The sequence below is a fragment of the Coenobita brevimanus genome, chromosome 107 (genome assembly GCF_032717465.1).
Source record: "Coenobita brevimanus isolate Jiangsu-jjx chromosome 107, ASM3271746v2, whole genome shotgun sequence".
NCBI classification, from domain to species: domain Eukaryota; kingdom Metazoa; phylum Arthropoda; class Malacostraca; order Decapoda; family Coenobitidae; genus Coenobita; species Coenobita brevimanus.
Window position 1 is genome coordinate 27,519,208 of NC_137060.1, and position 26,921 is coordinate 27,546,128.

Genomic DNA, 26,921 nt, shown 5'->3' on the forward strand with positions numbered 1-26,921 from the left:
ATTTTATCGTAAATTGGGAGATTGAAACTCATTATAAATGGGGGGTTATGTCAACTCAACTTCCCTAAGTCACCTACCCAAGACTGAAACAAAAATGACAATCCACCTTAATTACTTCCTGTGTCAGTCCAAGTTGTCTCCAAGACCAAAACAAACACTATCACACCAATACAGGCAGCGTTATTCACATACAGTAAATCACTGCAACAACACAACAAACACACTTGCGCAATGTTGGCCTGGTGCTACACGATGTATAGGCCTAGAGTAGCACGATGCTTGGCTGAGAGGTGACGATAGCTGGGGGGCACACGTGAACGAGTGGAAAAGACAGGGCTTTGAAGGGGTGGCGGGACCGCAACTGAACCAAAAATGCTCTGCACACTGGGGCTGCCATCTTGCCTGAGACAAGCGACGGTCACCTTGCGTGTGCCTGGTGCTTTGTACAAAATTTTCCGATAGCAATATCGTCATAGTGGGAAATTTATCGTAAATCGGATTTTGGGGTGGAACTTTTCTATTATCGTTGTACTGAATTATTGTATACCGAATCAATGTAAAATGAGTAGTGATTGTAATTTGGTTATATGGTTACCACCCAGCATAGTAAATTCCTGGTGTACAGGAAACCATTTGGCTTGTCACTCATGTAGAGTCACCAATAGGCAGAAGAAAGAGGAAAGAATGAAGGAAAGGAAGACAGAAGAGGGAGTGTAAAGTCACCTGCAGGCAGAAGGAAGAGGAAAGAATCAAGGAAGAAAAGACAGAAGAGGAAGGAAGGAAGGATGAGAGGAGAGGGCAGTCACCCGAGAGCAGCACTACATAAATTGAGTGGGTGATGAGCGCCCCCACCTACCTCTCCTCGGTAATTTCCCATAATCCTAAAACTTAAGTCATTATGCCCTAACCTTAAAGTCATTGATGCCATTTTTGCCGAGCCTGAACTCTGAAGAACATATGAGTTGTCGCATCAGCTCTTTAGCTTCCTCACTCACATCATAGCCAAGGTCAGTTGGAAAGTCAAAGCAGTTCTGAAAGAGAGTATATTATCATGAAGCATATATATATAAATAAAATGTTCAGTATTAGATAAAAACTGTGACAAGGGTGTGTACAATATGTATTCTTCCCTTGACAACTACAAATATAAGTCAGTAAAATAAAGAGACTACTGTATCTCATATTAAAACTACAGCTACCTCCTTTACTCATATCTCTCCTGAATATACACATCTCACCTTGTGGTTCATGATTTTGCCATATGTCTCAACCAACGACTCTGCATAGAAGGGCGTCTCTCCAAACAACATCTCGTACATACACACCCCCAATGACCACCAGTCACACTCCCGCCCATACCGCCCCTGACCATCCTCCATTGCCTGTCCACGTATCAGAGAGTAGTTTAAAGGACAGCCAAGGACAACTGGGTAATAGAGCTGGGAATATATTAGTCATAAAGTACAGTAGTATGCAAAACTCTACCTGCCAATAAAAGTATTTTCTAAAAATGACAGTTGGTTTGGCTAAAGGAAATTGGTTTTAACATGATAAGTGATTGGCTAGAGAATCACTTATGTTTGGAATAATAAGTGAATCACTGATGTTTGGAATATTAAGAAGAGGAAGATACAGGATGAGAATGGGAAGAGATAATACTAATGTGCTTTAGAAAATCTAATGAATACTGTAGAATCATTGAAGGGTTGGGCAATCTGTTAATTCTATCTGGGACCAGTGTCTAAATGTGTGGATGGATCTTTTATATTTTCTTCTTAAATCACTTAGAATGAGAAATCATAACTAAAGGAAAAGTGTAAGCAGATTAATATTTTTGTGAATTATGTAAACAATGTGGTAACAATATAAACACTATGGGAAACAATAAATGAAGCACACTAAAGTACAGATGACAATAATTTATCTTGATCATGCATCTTGGTAATGAACAATTCCTAACATCAATGGCTAATAACAGAGCATTAGTTGCAATGAAACACTGACATAACTAACTTATACAACCAAAACACATCATGCTAAATATATTAACATTAAACCTATCAAGGACAGATACAATAAATATATTCTACAATTCTGAATATAAATAAAGCAAGGCAAGAAGATCCTTGTACAGGAAACACAATGATACAAAGAAGAGTTAGTCAGAACAACAGCAAACTGGAAAATGGAAAAACAGCAAGTGCTGGAGGTAAAAGTAGTTTGGGTCACAATATCTTTGAAGATGAAATAAAAGATAGAAAGCACAGCAAAAGTCCTAGAAATACAGAGCAGTAAGGACTCTGAAACAAAGGAATACTCAACAAGAGGACTTTGTAACACACAGTAGTTGTATATTTACTGATAACTAACCACACAGTATCTGGATATGACAAAATTATGATAATGACTGAAACTAAGTTTCAGTGATAAAGATGCATTTTAAATGATGAATTTCCTAATCATCATACTTCTTCCAGCACTAAGCTTTATCTCCTTAATTTCCCTGCCTGGCCTGCCCTGCCACTTCCACATGAGTCCAAGTAGCTGTAGCAATGAGGCCACCTCCACACACAAACACACACTCAGCTGGCCAGTCTCCCAGTACTGAGCTTAAGCAATAATACATCCCATCAATATATGGATTACACACACTAAATGGTAGTAACATGAATTCAACACAAAATAAGCTATGTTATTTGATATAAAGAAACACTGGAAGTATTATCAAACTAACATGGTTAAGTAAAAAGAAAAATACAGTATACTATGGAGTATTACTGTACATTTTTTTTTTTTTTTTTTTTTTTTTTTTTTTTTTTGAGGGCTTGTTCTGCTCATATTTTTTAAAAACTGTAACACAATATGAGTTATGAATATCAAATACTAGCCTCAGTCCAGCCAGCTTGAACCCAAACCAATAAAAACCAAGATAATAAATTTTTGGCATAATACTGTACTCAGGTGTTATGGCACTAAGCGGCTAGTAACCTGAAGCCACTGTGACCCAGCCATCGCACACTAGCACACAACATAACTTACAGCCCGTGGGGACACAGTCGACACCCGCCCCCAACAAACCTCTGCCTCCCCCATGGCCTGAAGAGGCAGGGAGAGGGGGCATGGTCAGATGGCAGCAACATTATTTGATGAAAACATGCAAACTACTGAATGAGGCAGTTTAGGCATCTTCTCATACAGGATCCTGTCTTTAATTTGAGCTGTCCACTAAGTTTAGTCTACCTGGGATAATCTAAGTTTCAAACCATCACTGCAGCCCAAAGTTCAGTCTACCTTCCAGTAATGATATCTTAATTTCAAACCATCACTGCTGCCCAGCTATAACTATACTGTATACTGTACACTGCACTTTAGACATAACTACTACTTTCCATGGAATTTCCCAGCAGGCAGTGAATAAGGAAATGTTTCAGTGATGCATAACACACCTCTCTCCTCATAAATTTTCACTGCCCCAATCTTTACACATGCAAATGACAGTCTTCCTCTTTTAACATTACATATAACCTCACTTTCAAAAACTATTCATCATAGTATCTTCAGCAAAGTACAGTATGCTTCTCTTAACTATGTTATTCAGGGTTGGTTCCAAGATAAATGATTACTTTTCTTTCCCTATGGCCAGTCAAACATCTAACTGTTCTGCATCACAGAAAATATTATGCTGATGAAAACTCCATTAGAATCAAATTAACAGTAACTAGAAACTTTGATAAGTCAAGCTCTGAGAGTACTATTTACCTACTATAGCAAGTTATGTAAATGGGGTTCTTTTACCTACAGTTGTTATACTTACAGGTACACAACTCTAACACTGGCATCCCAATCCCATCCTCTGACTCAAGACAATAATTGGAGTCCCATCCTGACTCAGCTAAGATTCCCAATCCCATCCAGTGACTCACACAATAATCTCAGCCCCATTTTTATGACCCAGACAAAACTCCTGATCCCACTCACTGACTCTGATGAAATTCACAGCCCAGACCTCACAGTCTGAAACCCAGGTGCCACTATGCAAGTCAGAGAATCAGCCCACCCTGAGTATCTCCGGAGAGATGTAGTCTGGGGTGCCGACAGCAACGTTGCTCTGGACGGTGCCATCTTCCTGCAAGCGGAGGCAGGACCCAAAGTCAGCCAGCCGGATGTGACCATTGGCATCCAACAGCACGTTGTCTGGCTTGATGTCTCGGTGCACATATCGTAGTTGGTGTATGGAGTCTGAGGGTAAGGGTATATCTGTTAGTGTCAGAAGCATATTAGTACAGTAAATTACTGAAGGACAGACTGCCCAAATATCATTAACAAGAATATTTATAAAAACTCTGGATCATTACCTAACCGCAACTGCTGTGCGTATGTTGGCAATAACATCAATTGGTATCTCATCCCCCAAAAGTCTTTCTGACCAACTTAAGAAGCTGAAAATGAGCGTCAAATCTTATCATACTGTAAATAAAAATTCCTCAAAAGGCCAGGCCACATACCTTCACCTATTTAGCATAAGTACAGCATGTTACTCTTCCAAGCTCAATCTAAACATTCTGAATTTGTTAGTTTTTGACTGTACTGCAAGACAATGGTGATATAAAAGCAGCATATGTTTCTTTTGTGGAACATATTATACCCAGACAATGAAGCTATGTTTATACAGAGGGCACCATATGAGTGCATACTTTTTGCCACTTGAATAATTCATAGAATTGAAATAAAAACCCCACACTCTCCTGCTGCATCTACAGCAAAGCTAACCATCACTTCACCAAGGATCAACCAAACTGCTTATTGGGTCTCACCTATAGCAAGGATCATCTCAGCGATGTAGAAGCGAGCCATGTCCTCGGGAAGGCGGTCTTCAAACTTGCTAAGAAGCGTTAGCAAGTCCCCACCACAGTAGTAATCCATCACCAGATACTGTTGGGAAGAGCTGGGATTAGAAGAAGGTGATGTTGGCAAGGGCAAGGGATAAAAGGAAACAATGCTGGAAAGGGTACGGGTGAGACCAAATTAATGTAGGAAAGGGCAGAGATCAAAGGTAATGCTGACAAGAGCAGGGGTTAGACCAAGGTAATGCTGGAATGGGTAGGAGATATGCATTGTAATGTTGGAGATGATAAGGGTTAAATAATGGTAATGTTGGAAAGGGCAGGGGTCAGACGATAATGTTGGAAATGATTCAGGTTAGAAGAAGGTAATACTGGAAAGGGTAGGAGCTAGTTACATTTATTTCTCTAATGTCATTCACAGGATTTTCTTTGTATCTGCAGTCACCCAACGAAAGGAGACTGAATTAACGAAGTCACTATTTAACTTACGCAGTTTTAAGCAATTTCTCTTCTATACATATCCATCACAAATATACTTTTAAGTACTGTACTCAAGAAATAAGGAGGGGAAGGAGTTTGTCCAGCTACTAATAGATCAGATTATCAAAATTACGTCATATTTGTGTTAAGTTTGTTCAATTTAACATACCAGTAAATGCAATAGATGTAAACAGGAGCTGGAGAATCTTTCTCCACCTCTTATTTACAAAGTACATAAAAAAGCATTTGCAACGATGTTTACTGATTACAATGAAAACGCTTAGAACTTGAGACTATATTAATCTCAGTGCCATCAGTTGGGTGTAATTCTGAAAAAATACCAAAAAACACCATTCTCCAGTACAGCTGGTGACTCTTAGGTGGATTACTGTCCCAAAAGCAACTTACAAAGCAAGTGCAACAACCCAGTAAGGGGAAAAAAAAAAAAAAAAAAAAAAATCTTGTATTGAAGGGCACACTACTTTTTTATAATAACAATACCATGACTGTAATGACCTATGGATAACAATTTCTTATTACAAAAGCAAGAAGTTAACGCTAAGTTAGGCTACTTGTTAATGAAAGAAAACTGAGAATACAATGTTCATTGAAGAAGAGATTTGTAAGTCTCAAGCCAGACCATAGTGGAGAAATAAGCCTTGTAATTAACTAACCAGATTATTGTGGTCCTGGAAGGCATAGTGCAGGTTGGTGATCCACCGTCGGTCTCCAAACACAAGAACGTCTCGCTCTTCATGAAAACATGCTGTCTCCGCTCTGTAAGTTGCAAAGTAGTAAAGCCGAGGTTGTATGAAAGCATTTTTCAAACAAAATTTTTGCCCAATAATTTGCGTAGTACTGAAATTCATCCAAACATGATCATGCTTGTTGTCCTCTTCATGTCTTCCTAGTTCCCCCCCAAATCTTCCCCAAGTGGCGATGTGAATGTTCATAAGACATGAAAAATCTGATTCTTGTACTGCAAAAATAATAAAGACTGAAGCTACAGCTATACTTGCAGTGTTAACTATCATTTTAAAAATATAAATCTTTAGGGTTATACACAGCTGTAGTTTGATTCTGAGGGGGTTTGAACTATAACCCGATCAAATGTTAAGACGGAGAATTATTATTTTGATATATCACTCCACTGAAATGACAGTGGATATAAACATGAATACAGTAGGCATAAACAACCACTGCATATTCTTAGATGATTTAATTTTGGTGAGGGTAATTCCTAGCATCTGAATCAGACTTGGTAAATTTTAAATTAAATGAAACAATATCACACAAAGCAATACAGCACAGTGTATGCACGGCATAGGCACCGTACTTCTAGAACAGTATACAAATGGGCAAAAATTCATGTTTAAGTAATTCATGCTAGAGCTTCTATGTTATTTCAGAACGTTAGCCTGTGAATTTCAAAGACAATAAAACAGTGCACAGCAGAAACATGCTATATTACATAAGAATGTACTCTCACTGGGAAATGCCTGGTTTATAATGCTAGGTAAACTACCAAACAATACAGAATAGATGATGTGTGTGTGTGTGTGGGGGGGGGGGGCTACTGCAGAAAACTATGGTACTCGTACTAAAATGGCACGGGGAAGCTGTAGCCTACTCATATCATGGAAGAATCTCTACATTAGTTCTTCCTTAACCCCTTCACCTTTTCTTACTTTATTTTTGATGTTACCAGACTATTCCTTTCAACATAGGAATGATCTCTAAATATTTAACAACTCATGGTCAAAAAGTCCTCCTCAAGTAAGTATAACCATCTAAAGGTGGCAAGTTTTGAATTCAGCTACAAATGACAATAATAATAATAATTCTAGTACTTCATGCTCTTCATCAATCAAATATACAGCCTGAAGATGGATAATTACATACAGAAAATGTTTCCTCTCCCTTCATCCCTTCACAATCTCTCTCTCAACCCCCTGTTCCCTATCTCCCTCTCTATCACTTCCCTTTCATCCTCACCCATTTACCTCGTATCTTCAAAGCCCCCTCTCATTCAACCAATACAAAGAAACCTCATATACAGCTGTGCAAATGCCCTTTTTTTTTCAACTTGATATTTCTGTTCTTCTATCTTGTTATTATATTTTCTTGTATTTCTCTGTTCATTCGTTATACTTCCACATATTTTCACAATTCAATGATACTCCTAATTTCTTCATCATATTATTTTCCTAGTTTTTTTCAGTAATACTCCTCATGTCTTCATCATTTCATTTACTAAAAAACTTTCAATGATACTCATCTCTTTTTTTTTTTACACTTTTTTCAATGATACTCCTCAGCTCTTCTTCATTTTATTTTCTCAATTCAGTGATACTCCTCATCTCTTCCTCATCATTTCATTTTCTCAATTTTTTTCAGTGTTACTCCTCATCACTTCATCCCTTCATTTTCTAAATTCAATGATACGCCACATCTCATATCCATCATTTAATTTTCTAAGCATTCTCTCTCTCTCTCTCTCACCTCTTCAGCATCTCCCACTTGTTGAGTATCTTCATGGCATAAACGTTGTCGGTGCCCTTGAGCTTAACGACACACACCTCCCCGAAGGCACCCCTCCCTATCACCTTGATCACTTCGAAGTCGTCGCGGGACAGCCTTAGGGCCTTCACACGCTGTACCACTGGCTTCACTGTGGAGGAAGAAGGGAAAGTGTTAAAAAAGTGTAACAGTAATAATAATAATAATAATAATAATTACAGTAGTAGTAGTAGTAGTAGTAGTAGTAGTAGTAGTGGTAGTAGTAGTAATAATAATAATAATAATAATAATAATAATAATAATAATAATAATAATAATAATAATAATTTGCAACGACGTACAATAACATTAAAGAAAAATTGTATATGTTAAAAAGGAATTATTATACAATTTTGGCCAATGCGTATGACTTTGAAGGCTGGAGAGAGAGAGAGAGAATTATACACGTTCAGAAAGCAAAAGGGAAGGAACAGGCAAGATACCAAAACTGAAACAAAGGAAAGCTATTATAAAGACTTCATTCCCTCGACCTGATCTAAAGATATATTTAAATATCAATATGAAGGATGGACGAGGATAATTAGAACAAAGGGCGAGATCTCTAAAACAACAAACGGTTAAACTTAGACGATTTTTACTATCCAAAGAAACGGAGCACCAAAACTTTTAACATCTATCATGATTAATGTTTTGACGTAGAGAAAGAACTGTGACAAATAATCGAATTTGTTTTTTATTTATTTTTTAAGTCCACAGAATCCCACACACACAGCACTAGCCACTATGACGCCTTGTTACCATAGTCCCCGTCAAAAATTCATTTATACCATCTTGAATAATGCAACGTTGGAATACAGTGGAAATAAATTCTCATCACTCTTCTCTCTCTCTCTCTCCCCCTCAGTAGTGATGGCGACGTGGGAGGGTGGGAAGGAGGAAGTGGTGGGAGGGAATCTAGGAAAGAGGAAGTGAGGGAGGTATGAATGAGACGGTGGGAGAGGGAGGGGGGTAGAGGAGGGGGAAAGGAAGGATTGGATGAGGTGGAGGAATAGGAGGGACTGAGATTAAGGAAGGAGGATTGGGGGAAGACTAGGGGAGGAAGGAGGATTGGGGGAAGACTAGGGGAGGAAGGAGGGAGGGAGGAAGATAGGTAGGGAGGAAGGGACGAAGACACATACATGGATGGAAGATGTATGAAAAGGAAAAAAAACAAAAACAAAGAACAATACAGACTGAAAGAAAAGAGAGTAGAAAAAAGAAAGGCAGAAAGGCGAGAAGATAAAATTAAAAAAGCCTAGGAGGAAGACAGTGATGACAGGATGGAGACGGGAAGTGCTCAGAGAAAAAATCGTAAGAGATGGAAGGCAGAAGGGGACACTAGAATGAATGGATGGAACAAGGTACGGGAGGGATATATATGACAAGATTTACAGACAGGTATATTTATGTGTATACTTATTTCTATTTATCTTTATCTATATAGGAGAGAGAGAGAGAGAGAGAGAGAGAGAGAGAGAGAGAGAGAGAGAGAGAGAGAGAGAGAGAGAGAATAAAGGATGGGAGGAAATGAGAAAAACACAAAGGCAAAATGCAGGGGATGGGAGGGGGGGGAGGAGATAAGTTTTACGGTGGGGAGCCGGGGGGAGGGGAGACGAGAAGAGTTGAATGAATGGGGAGGGAGGCACCAAGAGGAGGTGGGGAGGAGGTAGTAAAGAAGGGAGTTAGAGAAAAAGAAGATGGGAGGAAAACTGTTACAGGCAGTATAGGAGAGGAGAGGGAGACGCGGAAATGAAGATACGTGAGGAAAAGATGACAAAATGAAGAAGAAATGAAGAGAAGGATAAAAAATAAATAAATAAAAGGGAGCAAAGCACTACCAAGGTGAAAGAAATCCAATTGACAATACACGAATCTTATACACAACTTTAAGGCGGGATGGGGAAACAGGCAGGCAGCAAGGAAAGATGCTGTGCAAGAAATGGAGTGACAGAAAGACGGTTTGGGAAATATGGTGAGGCAGGTTTGGAAATTAGGAGGGTGAGAGGACGGTCCGGCGGGGTAAGGGTGAGATCGAAGGAAAGGAGGGGGTATGAAGGAGGAGAGGGGAAGGGTAGGGAAGGAAATGCACCAGACGTTAAGTAGGAAGGCAGGAAAGAAATATGGAGGAAGAAGGAAGAAGTTTGGGGAAAGTGAAGTGCAGTAGACGTAAACTGGGTGGAAGACGAGGAAGAAAATGCACCAGACGTAAGTACGGTGGAAAGAGGGAATGAAGGAGAAGGAAGATGAGGGAGAGGTACGAATAAAGGATGAACCAGGCTCAGCAGGAAGGAAGGAAGGACTGGGGAGAAAGGTAAGAAGGGTTTGGGAGATGAGGAAACGAAAACGAGATCGATAAAACAGAAAGAGAAAGGGAGGAAAGAGAAATGGAGTAATGACACGATGGAATAAAGAGGGAAATAAGAAAGGAGTGTGTGGGGGGGGGGGAGAAGATAGGCAGGGAAATGGAAGGAACGAGAAACGAAAAGTGGGATGACAAGAGCAGGGAGATAGGAAAGGAAAGATGGGAATGAATGGAGGAGGGAGGAAGGAGTGAGAGGGAAGGGATGATAGAGAGGGAGGGAAAATATGGAATACTGACACGAAGGAGTATGGAAGGATGGAGGGAGGAAAGGAGGAACGAGAGGGGAAGAGGATATAAAGGAATGATGACAAGAAGGAATGATGGAAGGAAGGGAAGGAGGAGTGAACGGAGGAGGGAAAATGAAAGAATGACGAAACGAAGGAATGAAGAAAGGAGGTATGAAGGAGTAGGAGAGGGTGAGGGAAAGATAGAGGTGGGGGGGGTTAGAGGGGGGGGGTCGTGGGAATCAGCGAGTGTGAGACGGTGTTGGTCACCTACCACACTCACGTCAGCTGGCCTCTGTATGCAAACCAACACCACCACTACCACTACCTTTACCAATACTACTACTACCATCATCACCTCTACTAACACTACCACTACTACCATTATCACCTCTACTAACACTATCACTACTACCATTATCACCTCTACTAACACCACCACTATTACCATTATCACCTCCACTACCACTACTACCACTATCACCTCTACTAACACTACCAGTATCACCTCTACTAACACTATCACCACTACCATTATCACCTCTACTAACAACCACTATTACCATTATCACCTCCACTACCACTACTACCACTATCACCTCTACTAACACTACCATTATCACCTCTACTAACACTACTACTACCTCCACCACACAATATATTAGCCAATACCACTACTATCACGTCTACTAACACTAGCAATATTTATCATTACTGCTATTACTACTACTACCACCTACTTCCTTCATTATCACTTCTGCCAACATTACAACGACAGCAACTAATCATCATCATCATCATCATCATCAACAACCACTAACCACTCTACCAAATACACGTAACTTCAGAATAGTCTAAGGTAAACAGTATAAGAATCTCCTCAATTAGAGTAACGATATAAGCCTTCTACTAATGCTACCACTATCAACTACAATTACTCTACCACCACTACTAATGCTACCACCATCACTATCAACTACAATTACTCTACCACCACTACTAATGCTACCACCATCACTATCAACTACAATTACTCTACCACCACTACTAATGCTACCACCATCACTATCAACTACCATACCACCCACCCTACTACCACACCGTGCCATACCTCTGTCAGCTTTAATACAAATGTGTCCCAAGTATCAATTCAACGCTGCTACTACCACTACTGGAGAGAGAGAGAGAGAGAGAGAGAGAGAGAGAGAGAGAGAGAGAGAGAGAGAGAGAGAGAGAGAGAGAGGTGACACAGCTGGAATTCCAAGCCACCAATGATAACAAACATCACACGCACACACATACATGCACTCACACACACACGTACACGCACACATACACACTCTCAACACAAGCATTACAGTACATTCAAACGCTCACACACACACACACACACACACACACAGCTACACATACGGAAATTCAGCCTAGACTATTTATTTATTTTTGGAAGGAATAGTTTTGCATATTTCTAGCCTTTAGTTCCTTCTTCCTGGCACAAAAATGTACTCAGGCCCACAAGCACTGATACACGCACACACATAGGCATACATCAACACACACACACACACACACACACACACACACACACACACACACACACACACACACACACACACGTGTGCGCAAGCCAAGGAAGTAGGCACACAGGAATACATACATGCTCTCGTATACGCACACACAGAGACGTACAAGCAATATGCTCATACAGACACAAACAATGAAAAGCAAACTTGTGAACAAATCAAACACACACACACACACACACACACACACACACACACACACACACACACACACACAGCAATGTACCCTGAGGCGCATTCATTCATTCGCTCTTGACTCGCTGGAGTAACGGTGGTGTGGTGGGTGTGGCAGTTGTGGTGGTGTGGTAGCTGTGGTGGTCGTATTGCGTGTGTGTGTGTGTGTGTGTGTGTGTGTGTGTGTGTGTGTGTGTGTGTGTGTGTGTGTGTGTGTGTGTGTGTGTGTGTGTGTGTGTGTGTGTGTGTGTGTGTGTGTATTAGTTAATGGTGAAAAAAAAACACACATACATAACCAAATAACACAGCCACCATCACCACCACTCACGCCAGTCACACATAAAGTACTACATTCACAACCACATCATTACGTCTCTCTCTCTCTCTCTCTCTCTCTCTCTCTCTCTCTCTCTCTCTAACTGGACAGCAATTTCGCCTCATTACTCAACCTGTCATTACCGTTTCGCTCATTTCACTTGCCCTATTTCTCATCTCCTTTGACTATTTCCTCTCTATGAGCTACTTTATTTATTTTTTCACATTCTAATATATGTTTTAAATTTCATCATGATTTTTTTTGTTTCTTCAATTTCTATCAGCTTTATTTTCCATTTTTTATTTCTCCCATTTCCTCAATTTCCATTCATTTTAATTAATGTTCACTCTCACCATCTACGTTCATTTCCGTTTCTCATCACGTGGATCTCCTACATTTTCGTTCTGATCAATTCTCTTCCTTAGCTTGTTAATTTTAAGCTTTCGTTCACACATTAAATTCTCTTCCTTAGCAACCCTTTATAAACTACTTAATAATTCACGACAATTTCCTTCACATAATTTCTCCATCTAATAACGTGCATCTTCACTCCTCTTTCCCTTTCCTCTTCCTCCACAGAGCCAAAGTCCTTACATTTAATTCACTTAATAACACAATTCTCTGAAACTGCGTAAATTATTCAACTCATTAAATTGTTCCTCGGAATTTTCTCAACTTCCTTCTAAACTGTTCCAGGCTGCTTTCTCTCTTTCTTTCTCTCTCTCTTTTTTCCCCGATGTCTTCTTGGAACATTCTGGGTATAAGGCTATTTTATGCTTAGTCACCCCTTCCTGGAAATAACGGAGGAAGGATGGGTAGAAGAAAGGAATGGGAAGGGAGGGGGAAAGGAGCGAGGTATGGATAGGGGAGAAGAGGAGGGATGTGTAAGAGAAGTGAAGGGAAGAGACAACTGAGGAGAGGAGACGAGAGGAGGGAAGTGGAGAGTAGAGGGGAGATGTGAGAGAGAGAGAGAGAGAGAGAGAGAGAGAGAGAGAGAGAGAGAGAGAGAGAGAGATGGGGAGAGAGTAGGTATGAAACTGGCTGGAACCAACAAAGAGTACCGTGAGCGAGAAACTAAAAAACAGTGAGGCAAGAGAATGAATAAAAAGGGGGAGAATTATAAGAGTAAAGATGCAATAAAGGAAAAAACAAAGTGAGGGACAGAAGAACCTAAACAGAGAAGATAGAGCAGGAGAGAATAGTGAAAGGCACAGTAGAAATGTTTTATAGATGTGAAAAGAATGTGAGTAGGGAGAGAAACGAAATGTGAAATACTGACAAAGGAAAACGTGACGAGAAGGAAATACGGAGGAGCAAAATATGACATATACTCGTACACTGAGGATAATGACGAGAGAGAGAGAGAGAGAGAGAGAGAGAGAGAGAGAGAGAGAGAGAGAGAGAGAGAGAGAGAGAAACTGATGACAGCAGGAAAGTGGAAGGTGATATATGCTGGACAAGAATACCAATGGATAAAGGAAATGGAAGAGAGTGGACGATGTTGGAGAATGAGAATATACGAAAGAAATACAGGGCAAGAAGATACAATTATATGTATCTATGTATGTAGATAGGTAGGTAGATAGATAGATAGAATGAAAGAGAAAGAGGGAGGAGGGTATGAGGGGAGATGAGGAAGGGAGGGAGGGAATGGGATAGAGGCCTGGAAGCTAGTCACCCATAAGTCATATATTTCACTTTTATTCTCCAAAACTGTCACTCCCCCCTTCCTCCCTCCTTTATTCACTCCCTCCCTCCTTCCCCTCTCCATCCCTTTCTCCCCTTCCTCCTTCCTCCCCTCCACACCCCTCCATCCCACTCTCTTGTATCATCGACCGTTATTCTTGTTCTTACTCTCTGTACCTTACGTAATTCTTCTTTGTATCAACTCTTAAAGCGACTGATTTACTTTTCCTTCTTCTTTCTGTTCCGTTCTTTTTCTTCCTTTAATCATCGCCCTTTCTGCCTTCCTTAGTTACCCTTCGCCCTTCCTTCATTCATTCTTTCCTTCTTTCCTTTCCCTCCCTTCTCTCAAGATCATTCTCTCCATTCTCTTCCCAACCTTCCATTCATTCACCCATCCATTCTTTCCCTTCATACTTTCCTCCATCCATCCTCGTTCCTCTTCGTCCCTTTTTCCATGTCTATATATTCAACTGTTATTCTCATTCTGTTTTTTCCTCCGTTCCCTTTCTATACATTCTTTATTTTCTTTCTATTTTCCTACTTCCTCGTCTTTCCTTTTTCCATCACTCACTCTCTCTCTCTGTTTACTTCCTCACTTCGTGTTTTCATTTTCTCTCCCCTCCCATCCCCTTTCCTTTCCTCCTCCTCCCCCTCCCCTCCTCTCCCTTCTCCTCAATAACTGGGGTGAATCACGTCGACTTTGTATGGTTTCCTCCCTTCCTCCCCCCCCCTTCTCTCCCCCCCCTCCCGTTTCTCTCTTCCTCGTTTACCCTACCTCCATACGGTACTATCCTTTCCCCCCCCCCTTCATCCTCCCTTTCTTTGGTTCTCTCCTTCCTTTCTCTCCCCTTCCATTCGTACATTCCTCGCCTCTCTCTCTCTCTCTCTCTCTCTCTCCTTTACTGTCTTCTCATCTCACCTCTTCCCACCTTTTTTTCCCTTCTCCTCCTCTTTCCTATCGCCATCTGCTTCTCTCCATTTCTACTCCTCTCTCTCTCTCTCTCGCTTATCGTATGTTCCCCTTCCTTCTCCGTTTCTCCCTCTGCCTCCCTTCCCCTCCCCCTTCCCTCCCCCTTCTTCTTCTCCTCCCTCACTCCCCTCCCTCTTCCCTCTTTCCTCTTCTCCTCCCTCCTTCCCTTCCTTCCCTCCCTCTTCTTCTCCTCACTCCCTCTCACTACCATTCTTTTTTTTCTCACATTTTTCAAGATATTTTTCCACTTGGATTTTTCTCTCGCCTTCAGTTTTCTTTTTCTTTCAAGTATCCTTTTCCTCTCTCTCTCTCTCTCTCTCTCTCTCTCTCTCTCTCTCTCTCTCTCTCGCACACACACACACACACACACACCAATCCATTACACGCACACAATCGTCCAGTCACCCGCGCCTCACTCACCCATCCCATCCATCAGCCTTACACCCCATCCATCTGGCCTCACCATCCCCTCCCCCACACCCCATCCATCACCCATTAATTTACCCATCACCACCATACACGCCACACCTCACTCACTTGCCCTCTCACTCCCTCACTCACTTGCTCTCACACACACACTCACTTGCTCTCTCTCACTCCCTCACTCACTCACTCACTCACTCACTCTCTCTCTCTCTCACTCCCTCACTCACTCACTCTCTCACTCCCTCGCTCACTCACTCCTGTATATATATTTCTAGTCAACGCCAGATCATATTAGCCTTGTCTGCTTTGGACTGAACCCACATGCAGCAGGATATAAAACGATCACCATTAACCCGCTGAGCCTAAGGACGCCGTAAAATAAAATAAATAAATACAGCTTTCCCTTTAACAGCTCCCCAATTCAACCCACCGAGAAATATGAGAGAAGAGGAGCTTTGATCAGATAATATCAGGCTCTTTAAAATCATATCTCCCTTTTCTATACGGCCGAAAGTTGGGGGAAAAAATCCTTCTTCCCATAAAAGCTAAAAAATTCTTATTAAAAAAAAAAAAAAAAAAAAAAAAAAAAAAAAAAAAAAAATAATAAACCACATGACCAGAAGTTGAAATATCCAAAAAATTTCCTTATTCAATTTAATGTTGGAAAAAAGACAAGTTTTAATAATAATAACAAGGGCAAGGTGAGGTTGTAGTTAGAGCAATACATCTGGAACTACAGCAGTATAGGGTATGGGTGTAAGGAGGGATAGGAAGGATAGGGTGAAGGTATAGCACTGGATAAGGTGAAAGAAAGGCATTGGATAGGGTGAAAGAAAAGCACTGGATAGGGTGACGATATAGGACTGGACTGAGAGATGATACAGGACTGGACAGGATGAAGTTACCGTAAGCAGGACATTGAGGTGATGTTATAATTAGACAGGATTAGAGCCACAAAGGAAAGGACTACGGGACATTACATAACTGAATCTGGTGGAGTAAAACATCCGGCCTGGGTAGTAAAGAAAACAGAAATAAGGCAACTAAATAAGGTATAATAAAGAAGGGGAATGTGTAGTAAAGAATATGTGAATAAGGTATATATATATCCGGCCAGCACGTGACCTCCAAACTATCCGGTGTGCCTCATCTATCCCCTGTGACTTGAACCCCACACTGTAACACTAGCCCGACAGTGTTTACGTGTTACACCACCACCCCTACCACCTATCCCCCCACCTACCCCCTTTATCCCTCCACCCATACCCACTTACTGCCTCTAACCCTCCACCTACCCCCTCACCCTCACTATCCCTTCACCTACCTCCCTCACCCTCTCTATCCTTCCACCTATCCCCCCCTCACTCTCTCTATCCCTCCACCTATCCCCACATCTACCCCCTCCATCCCTCCCCCCTGATTACTACCGTCCTCTGGTATTCTGTGTTTCAGCACTGGTTACGTGGTGACTTTTTTTCAGTACTTATTATTATTATTATTATTATTATTATTATTATTATTATGATTATTATTATTCCACTCTCATCTTAAATATCAGGACCAACTTGCCTAGCCTCGGGTGCCTACGCTCCTCATGGGGGGACATAGGATTGGATGACGGATGGATTATTATTAATATTATTATTATTATTATTATAATTATTACCATTACCGACAATCGCATAGCCTATGACATTTCACCACACTGCATCTCAGCATCACATCACATTACTCATCGCTCTCTCTCTCTCTCTCTCTCTGGTATTCTGCGCTGCAGATCGGTTACAAGGCAGATCATTACTTCCTGTTTTGATTCCGTCTCTCTCTCTCTCTCTCTCGTTTTCTTCTTCTCTGTTACCCCCTCCCTCCCTTTTATCTCCCTACCTCACATGTCACCAGTCTGATATATCCAACGTCACAGTCGAAAGGTTGACGCTAGTTTCTCTCTCTCTCTCACACACACACACACACACACACACCTTCCTCCCTTCCTGTCCCCTCAATCCTTCCCTTTTGTCCTTCCCCCTCATTCATTCAACCCTTTTCCGTTGTCCCCTTTCTTAAATCCCTTCTCGTAATCCCTTCCCCTCCCTTCCTCACCTCCTATTTGTTCCTCCCTCTCTTTATAGTTTCTCCCTTCTCTCTCTCCCTTCTTCCTCTTTTATCCTCGTTCCCCCTCTTTCTTCTCTCTCCCCCCTCCTTCTCCTTCTCTCTTTCCCTTGCCTCTCCTAGTCTCCTCTCTCCCTCCCCTCTTTCCCACTCGCCTTTCTCCTTTGCCTCTTATTTCCTCTCGTCCCTCCCTTCACTTTTCCCCTTTCCCCCTTTATCTTTTCATTTGCCCTTCGTTGCTTTCTCTCCATCTCTCTTTCTCCTATTACACTACCCTCACCCTCCCTTCTTTTCTCTCTTTCCTCTCACCTTCCTTTCCCTCTCTCCCTTGCTCCTCCCTTCATTCTCGTCTAATCTCCCCTCTTCCATCCCTACGCTCCCACCTTTCATCACTGTCCAATTATTCACTCATATCTTCACATTCCATCTCTCCTGAAGCCTCTTTAATTTCTCTATGTCTCCTTAATAATATGTATTCCCATTCTTCACTGTTTTTTACTATCTCTATGAACATATTGCATTGCCTCTCCTGTCCTCTCTTTAGTTTCTGTGTCACTTTAATATTAGGCATACTCTCTCTCTCTCTCTCTCTCTCTCTCTCTCTCTCTCTCTCTCTCTCTCATTTTTGTCTTCTTAAATACACGCACATCTACTCTGCTCCTTTTTAACTATATTAACATAATGAATATCCGTCAACATCCTTCATTTCTACTTACCTGTCTTTTTTTTACCTGTGTACGTATTTGTTTTACCTGTATATTTACCTCCCTAATTATCTGCAAACGAATTCTATATTTTTTACTAAATTCTTTAACATAAATTCTTTAACATACTGAACTGCACAACTATATACCTACTTCCATTCCTTCATTTCTACCTGTTTACCTGCCCGCATTCGCCTTTACCTGACTACTTATTAACTTTCCCTGGAACTCACTTATAATTATTTGATTTTTTTTTCTATTAAGATATTGAACCATCTACTTACATACCTACTTTCCTTTCTTTAGTGATTCTTAACTACTTACGTGCCTTCACTTTTATTTACCTACCAACAACCCACCTGACAATCCACTAATTGACCAACATAGCCCTATCTACCAATTATTTCTGTCAATCTACCAAACCATCACCTACGTGTCTACCAACCACTCGGTATTGTATCTAATCTACCTACCAACTAAACTAACAATCCTCCATCTCTACCACCTGACCAACCAACTCAATCTCCTCTACCGATCAACCTACCAGCTTTGTATCTATCTACCAACCAATCTACCGGCTGTCTATCAACCCTCTATCGACCCAGTGAAGTACCAGGTGTCTATCTATCTACCGTCTATCCAGCACGGCACCCCACTGAGGCAGAAGACAGGCTCTGACACACATTACTCATACTAAGAATATACACACACCCGATCCGCAGCCAACACCCCAGCCCCACCTATACACACACACACACACACACACACACACACACACACACACACACACACACACACACATATACATACATGCATACATACTTATACATACACCAAAACCTGACAGGTACACATGCGACATATTAGATATAAATCAGTCCGCGAACACACAAACACGAACATGAATCAGTGTACATAAACAAACACACCAATTACACACACACACACAAAAGCAGTCTACACACATAACGACGTACATCAAAGCAGTGCACATTCACAAACATCAATCTGTCCACACACAGAAAAACATACATCAGCGCACACACACACACACACACACACACACACACACACACACACACACACACACACACACACACACACACAGGTATTCTTCCACCTGTAGTCACTTATATATATACCCCCTGACCTGTTTACTGCTCGCTCTCGCCGCACGTCTGACACATATATAAGGTGAGGGGGATTTATACAGCAGTTGTGGGCTTATAGGAATGCCTGAGGGTGCTGTTATATGCATTTACGGGTATTCATGGCCGGACGTTAATATACAAGGATATAATTGTTCTACCTTGTATTTTTGAGGCTACAAAATTTACAGGATATATTATGGTATGTATGTCTCCTGTTCAGTAACAAGTTCTATGGAATATTAACTTTTCTCCCCCCTACTTACTACAGTTTTCTTCGTTCTTAAAATACTCATCTGACTTCCCACCTAAAGATCCTAAAATGGAAACACGATTGACTACAGTAATTAGTCAGCCCACTAATATTCAGTGTAATTGGTATACGGTATCTTTACTCCTCTTACTCTAACCTGGCCTAATATTATCATCTCTCCATCTTGAATGCCGAGTTATTACAGCAGATTAAAAAAAATATGGTTCTAGTCACAAAGAAGTGCCACAGAACGGATAGATAAAAGAGTCTGCAAGTGGACGAAAATCTGGGCCACGTTGTGATGAAAATGGTATAATTTACTGTTATTCTTTCACCTATCATTTTTATGAAGACATTATGTATGTAATAACCTGTAGACTCATCCAAATCACAGTCATTAACTCCTTCAGACACAGGCATGATATTCCAGTGTATTTAACAAGGGCGAAACTTCCACGACACTTTACCAGGGAGATTCCAAGTCTACAATATTACATTAGAACATATTATAAGTTTCCAAGTTTCTCTGCAGACATTTTTCTCCCCTATAGCCAACACTCGAATTACCTGAAAAAGAGAAACTGAGAAACTACAAACATTACACATCTCTTCGTTAATGAAGCAAGTAAAATCAGACGTTAAAAGTGCCAAAACACCTGAAGGGGTTAAATTAATATTACATAAATTACAACGAAGTATTTCAAAAGGTACTGTCAACACACTTTCAAAACCTTAAATTTACAGTTCGTTCACTAAAAATACAACTACATATAAAATACAGGTAATACACTACTACAGCTGAATATTGTTACCGTACACAGATACACACACGTTTAAATCTACAAATGATAACACACCATGCAGGGGCTAGTCTCCCCCCCCCCCTCTTCCCCCCCCCCGGCACCTTTCATTTCTCTTCTTCCTCTCTTTTTTCTCTTCATCAATTCCCCCGTCCCTTCCCCCCCTCCCTCTCCTAGTACCTTTCATTTCTCTTCTTCCTCTATTTTCCTCCATTAATTCTCTCTCTCTCTCTCTCTCTCTCTCTCTCTCTCTCATACCGGGTGCGTCGTGCCAATTGGATGTGTTCCGTATTTTTTCATATAATACTCGACACGCATATATATATTTTTTTTCGTTCCGGGTCAACGTTATGAATGTGTTTGGAGAGCCACCCAGTGTGTGTGTGTGTGTGTGTGTGTGTGTGTGTGTGTGTGTGTGTGTGTGTGTGTGTGTGTGTGTGTGTGTGTGTGTGTGTGTGATGAGTAAATAAACACTACAACTGATACCAACTTCCTTTAACGAGTGATTATATATATATATATATATATATATATATCTATATATATATATATATATATATATATATATATATATATGGTTTCCAGTAATTTCAAGACGCAACCTGTTTTTCAGCAAGAACAGATTAACAACCACCATTTCTGGTTATATAAAGTTCAAAGTAAATGCCTATCCCACAAACACCTATCAATGTACGTGGGTATATATGACTCCTTTTATGTTCAGAAAATTGCATGACTAGAGTAACGGTATAAAGTAACAGAAAAAATGATAACAGTACATATGTGACCAAAAATACGCAAAAAATCACATTGTTGTACTTGCAAAATCCATAAACCTTAAAATCACTCCACAGCAAAAATATAAACATCCTTCTAATGCAGCCAATTGTGTGTGTGTGTGTGTGTGTGTGTGTGTGTGTGTGTGTGTGTGTGTGTGTGTGTGTGTGTGTGTGTGTGTGTAGCATTTCCTCTTGGCCATCCGCCTTTACCGTAGCTACGCCATGCCGCCTAACCGTGACGTCACTTCCGCCTGCACGGCCTTTCCCACTGCATTCATGTTTCTTATTAGTGCTGGGGGCGACGGAGGAGGGGGCGGGAGGGAGGTAAAGTGAGGAAGGGAGAAAGAGGGGGTGAAGGGAGAGAAGTCCATAAGGGGAGGGAGTGTTCCGTATGATAGATGGAAGGGGAAGGGAGGGAGGGAATGGAGAGATAGGGGTAGGAATGAGGGGAAGGGGATGGGGGAAGGAAAAGGAGAGGGTGAAGGAGAGAGGTCTGAATGGTGCATGCAAGGAGGGGGTGGGGAAGGAAAGGAAAGGGGGCAAAGGAATGGGTGAAGGGAGGAAGGATGAAGGGAGACTAAGGGAAGGGAGCAGGAGGGAAGGAAAGGAGATAGAGAATGGGTGAAGGAAAGGAGAGAGCGAACTGGTGAAGGAGGGCAGAGAGGGAACTGGTAGAGGAAAGGAGAGGAGAGAGGGAATGAGTGAAGGGGAGGAGAGAGGGAATGAGTGAAGGGGAGGAGAGAGGGAATGGGTGAAGGGGAGGAAATAGGGAATAGCTGAAGGAAAGGGGAAAGATGGAGGAAGGGTGAGGGGATGGAGAGAAGGGGAGAAAAGGTGTGTGTGTGTGTGTGTGTGTGTGTGTGTGTGTGTGTGTGTGTGTGTGTGTGTGTGTGTGTGTGTGTGTGTGTGTGTGTGTGTGTGTGTGTGTGTGTGTGTGTGTGTGTGTGTGTGTGTGTGTGTGTGTGTGTGTGTGTGTGTGTGTGTGTGTGTGTGTGTGTGTGTGTGTGTGTGTGTGTGTGTGTGTGTGTGTGTGTGGTAGAGGGAAGGGGGAGAAGAATGGGAAGGGAGGGGTAACTATGGAAGGGGTATGGGTTTGTATGGGAGAAGGGACATATGGGGCAGCGGCTAAACTCAGTGAAAGACGGGATGAAAGGGGAGGGGAAACTAGGTGTGGTAAGGGAATGTGTGGCAGGGTGACGTGCTATGGCTGTGAGGCTTGGGTTTGAGTTAAGGGGAGGCAACAGTTGCGATGGGTAGTTTGGTTAGTACTATACAGGTGAGGTTATTGGTACGAAGAAAAAGGTAGAGGTGTGGCAAGGAGTGGAAGGTACGTATATGGTAAAAATATTGGGGTGGTAAGTGTGGTTACTGTTCAGAAGGGATTGGTGTGACAGGAAGAAAAAAATTGCAGGTGACATAAGTATTGGTTAGTGAGGTAGACAGGAAGGAAGTGTGGTAGAAAGGAGTGGTAGGAATCGGGAAACTGGTAAGGGGTACACACGAAGAGATTACGGTCAGTACCCTCGCCGGTTAAGGAAGCCCCCTAACACTCTTTCCTAAGCGATTTATTTCGTTTATTACACCTTATTGTCCTATTCAGTGTTACACAAATCCTTCTAATATCGCCATACTGTGCATAATTAAGTAAAAGGGATATTAACGAGTCATATCCAAAAATAAATCGCTAAGGAAGAGATGCTGCCTCTACTACCAAGGAAAGGGTGTGGTGGCTCAGGTCTTCCGTGAAATAAAATCTAATACGGTAAATGGCGTAGAGTGACTGCTTTCCCCCCCTGTCTGTCTGTAAGCATGGTAGATACTGCAGAGGTAAGTGTAAGTCAGGGTGTATGATGAGTTTTAACGGGAATACTGGGGGAGGAACAACTGCAAGTGTGGTGAAGGTAGGATTACATGGCTAGGGTCAGGAAGGTAACACTGGACGGACATGTAGTGAATACTTTGGTGTGAAAAGTAAACTTGACAAGAATGGGGCAAGTGTGTTGAAGTGACTGGGAGTGATGTGGTGGGCATGGGTGGATGGAAATATAGGTAAAATTGGAATAAGTGTGGTATGTATGCTGTAAGTGTGGTATGGAGGTTATATGGTAGGTGTGTGGTATGTAAGGTTGGAATGATAAAGTGTACTTCGGTGTTATGCACTGCTGGAAAGGCGTGTGATAAGTGCTAAGGTGTGGTAGGTGCTGAACGGTGTGGTAGGAAAGGTGACAGGTGTGGTAGGTGAGGTGAGAGGTTTGTGGTATGGATGCTGGTTGTTGTAGCGACATCTAAGGATACAAGAACAGTTATAATATTGTGTGGTACGAAAATATGGTTTTGTTAAGGCATATGAGGCAGGTAAAGTGTGTGATACTAGACGATGTGGTAGGCTTAGTGTGTGGTAGTGGATGGTGTGGCAGGTAAAGTGATATACCGTAGCTGGTAGTGTATGGTAGCTAAAGTGACATGTGGTAGGAAGAGTACTACGGTGTGGTGGTGTGGCAGGGTTGAGGTGAAAGTTAGAATGTGAATAGTTGTCATAACGTCGCCAGCTGCGGTGGAGGTAAACTAATTGTGGTGGTGGTGGTAGTTTAGTTATGGTGGTGGCAGCTGTGGCAATGTGGTAGAGGTTGTGGTAGTGGTGATTGTATTTAGGCCTGGGGTGATGGTAGTGGTGGTTGCTGTAGTGATGGTATTGGCTGTGGTGGTAGTTGGTGGTGATGGTGTTCTAACTGTGGTAATTTTAAATGTAGAAAATACAATGGTAGTGTTGTTGTAGTTGTAGTTGTCTGTGTTGCTGTTGTAGTGGGTGTGTTGCTGTCGTTGTCGTTACTGATATTTTTGTTGTTGCTGTTGTTGTAGTGGTGGGCGGGGAGGTAGGTGTGATCCAATTTATGAACAATATTTGTGATGAAAGCCCCAATTAACAAAGCTCGTATCAATGGTAATGGTGGCTGTTCATATACAATTGGGCGTTGTTGTTGTTGTTGTTGGTGGTGGTGGTGGTGTTATGAGTTACTGTTGTTGTTACGGATGTTGTTGTTGCATGTGATAAGTGGAGCAATGGCAGACGTTAAAGTTCATCTGAGAGAGAGAGAGAGAGAGAGAGAGAGAGAGAGAGAGAGAGAGCAGATGTGACAAACTCTAACTAATAATCTCAATTACATTACCTACACCCCACCCTCATCCAAACACCTTTCTCTCTCTCTCTCTCTCTCTCTCTCTCTCTCTCTCTCTCTCTCTCTCTCTCTGTTTTCTACTATAATTCTGATACACTGGACGATGAATTTTGGTAAACGCTAAAATGTGTTGTGGTATCGCTCATTGTGGAGTTATCACGCATATTAAATTCAGTCCCAGTGCTTTGCCGTGAGCGATTGTCATATATGCAAATTCGCTGCGTGACTATTGCTCGTGTTGTTGTTGTTGTTGGTGTTGGTGGTGGTGGTAATGTTGTTTTTGCTGTTGTTGTGGGTGGTGGTGGTGGTGGTGGTGCGGCGGGGTGATGACGGCTGTGGTGGCTGTATCTGTTTTTGTTATTTGTCATTATTGCTTTGGTGATTATTCTTGTTAGTAATGCTTGTTTTTATATTTGCCGTTGTTGTTGTTAGTGCTGGAGGTGGCTATTGTTACTGCTGCTGTTACGGGTCATGGCTGTAGTTGCTGCTGTTGCTGGAATGTTAATAGAAGCTGAGGTGGTATGCGGAAATTCTTGCAGCCACACTAGAGGTTCTGGGAATGACCGTAAGGGGGTATTGGAACCCGCTGTCAATTCAATCCATCTGACAATCAATATATCAATCAACAACCAACACATTATTGACACCAGCCATTCCAGTAGTCAATCAACAACCAAAAAATCCATTAAAACATCCATTCAACCACCAGTCCATCCATCAAATCAACAATCAATCAATCAACATATTAAATCTTCCATATAACAATCAGTCCATACAGCCATCTATCCACCTATCTATCTATCTATTTATCTATCTATCTCTCTATTTATCTTCAACCCCAACAAATCAACTAACCCATCAATCGACGGGGAATAATGTAGGGAAGAGACACAGGAAGAGAAAGGAGGGAGGGGAGACAAACGCAGGAAGAGGGGACACAGAATTAAGCGGGGAGGGACACAAGAAGGAAAAAGGAGAGACAAGGGTGAAGACAGATGGAATGGGGAGCCAAAATAAGGGGGAGGGAAAAGGGGAGGGGAAAGCCGGAGAAAGGGTGAGTATAAAGGAGACAGAAAGGGTAAAGGTGATGAGGAATGAGAAAGGGGAATGGCAAAAAGGGAAATGAGAAGAGGGAGAGAAAGGGAATGGCAACATGAGAATAGGAGAATGAGGAGGTGACAAACGGGAAGAAAGGGAAGCAAAGGGAGTGAGAAAAGGAAAGAGGGGAAGGGGAAATGACAGGAAAGCCAAGAAGGCAGGGGGTCTACGGGAGGAGGGGGAAGATGGAGAAGTAAGATGTGGGGAGTATGGGGACCGTGAGCTGGATGGGGAGAGGGAAGAAGAGAGGGGAGAACAGAAGGGAAGAGGGAAGAGATGGGGGCAACAGGATGTGGGAAGACAGGATGGGGAGAAAAAGACTGGAGCAGGAAAAAGATGAGGGGAGTGAGATACGAAAGGTGGGAAAGGAAGAGGGGAGATGAGACACAGAAGGAGGGGCAGGAAGAGAGAAGGGGAACTGAAAGAAGTGGAAGAGAGGGAATGAGCCTAGGGAAGGAAGGAATGTACAGTAGATGGGGGGGAGGGGGTGTACAGAGGTAAGGTAGGGGAGGGGAAGGGGGAAAGGGGGGTAACTAATGCCGGACTGGTGGTGGGGGTCACGAACCACTTCCGCTCCTTCTGGGGAACCACCACCACCACCACTGGCCACCCTCCCTCATACACTCGCTCCTCTACACTCAACTCATACTCATTTTCTGACTTAAACTCCTACCTTCCCTTCATTTCCCTTCCCCTTTCCCTCCAGTCTATCTCTTTGTCTACTCCCAGTCTCCTTCTACATTCATCCCCCCCCCCTCTCTCTCTCTCTCTCTCTCGTCTCTAAACTTGCTTCCTTACACTCAAATTCATTCCTATACAGCTATCATATTCCCATCTCTACACTCTATACTCTCATCCCCAAACCCACCGTGATACCGTCTCATAAACTTACTCTTTCAGTCAATCACATATACACTTATTCTGTTATTCATTATTATATTCATTTTTGGTAGTTTCATACACTCATTCACATTCATACTGCTATTCATCAACCTATATTCATCCCCATAACTGTCTTGTTCACCCCCAGCCACATTCACACTTATACTGTTATTCATTAAACTGTATTCATTCTTATACTCATCGTGATAGTCTTACACCAACTCCTTCAAACTCATTCATATGCACGTGTACCCGGTATTTTCATCCATAGAATTTTCTCGGTTTGCGTCGTAAGGCCTTTTGAGACACTACTAGTCCTTGTAACTCCTTCTCTACACCATATTTCCT

The 26,921-nt window shown here is 41.9% G+C and overlaps 1 protein-coding gene across 1 annotated transcript in view; it reads right to left on the reverse strand.

The window, feature by feature from the left end:
• gek (serine/threonine-protein kinase gek) overlaps positions 1-26,921 on the reverse strand; it is a 248,807-nt gene that overhangs the window by 88,313 nt on the left and 133,573 nt on the right. Inside the window, exons 3-8 of the mRNA XM_080285567.1 lie at positions 7,827-7,995; positions 5,999-6,101; positions 4,815-4,932; positions 4,058-4,239; positions 1,239-1,382; positions 909-1,031 (exon numbers count right to left, since the gene is read on the reverse strand). Coding sequence (XP_080141693.1) covers positions 909-1,031; positions 1,239-1,382; positions 4,058-4,239; positions 4,815-4,932; positions 5,999-6,101; positions 7,827-7,995 — 839 coding nt within the window. The remainder of the gene's footprint in view (positions 1-908; positions 1,032-1,238; positions 1,383-4,057; positions 4,240-4,814; positions 4,933-5,998; positions 6,102-7,826; positions 7,996-26,921) is intronic.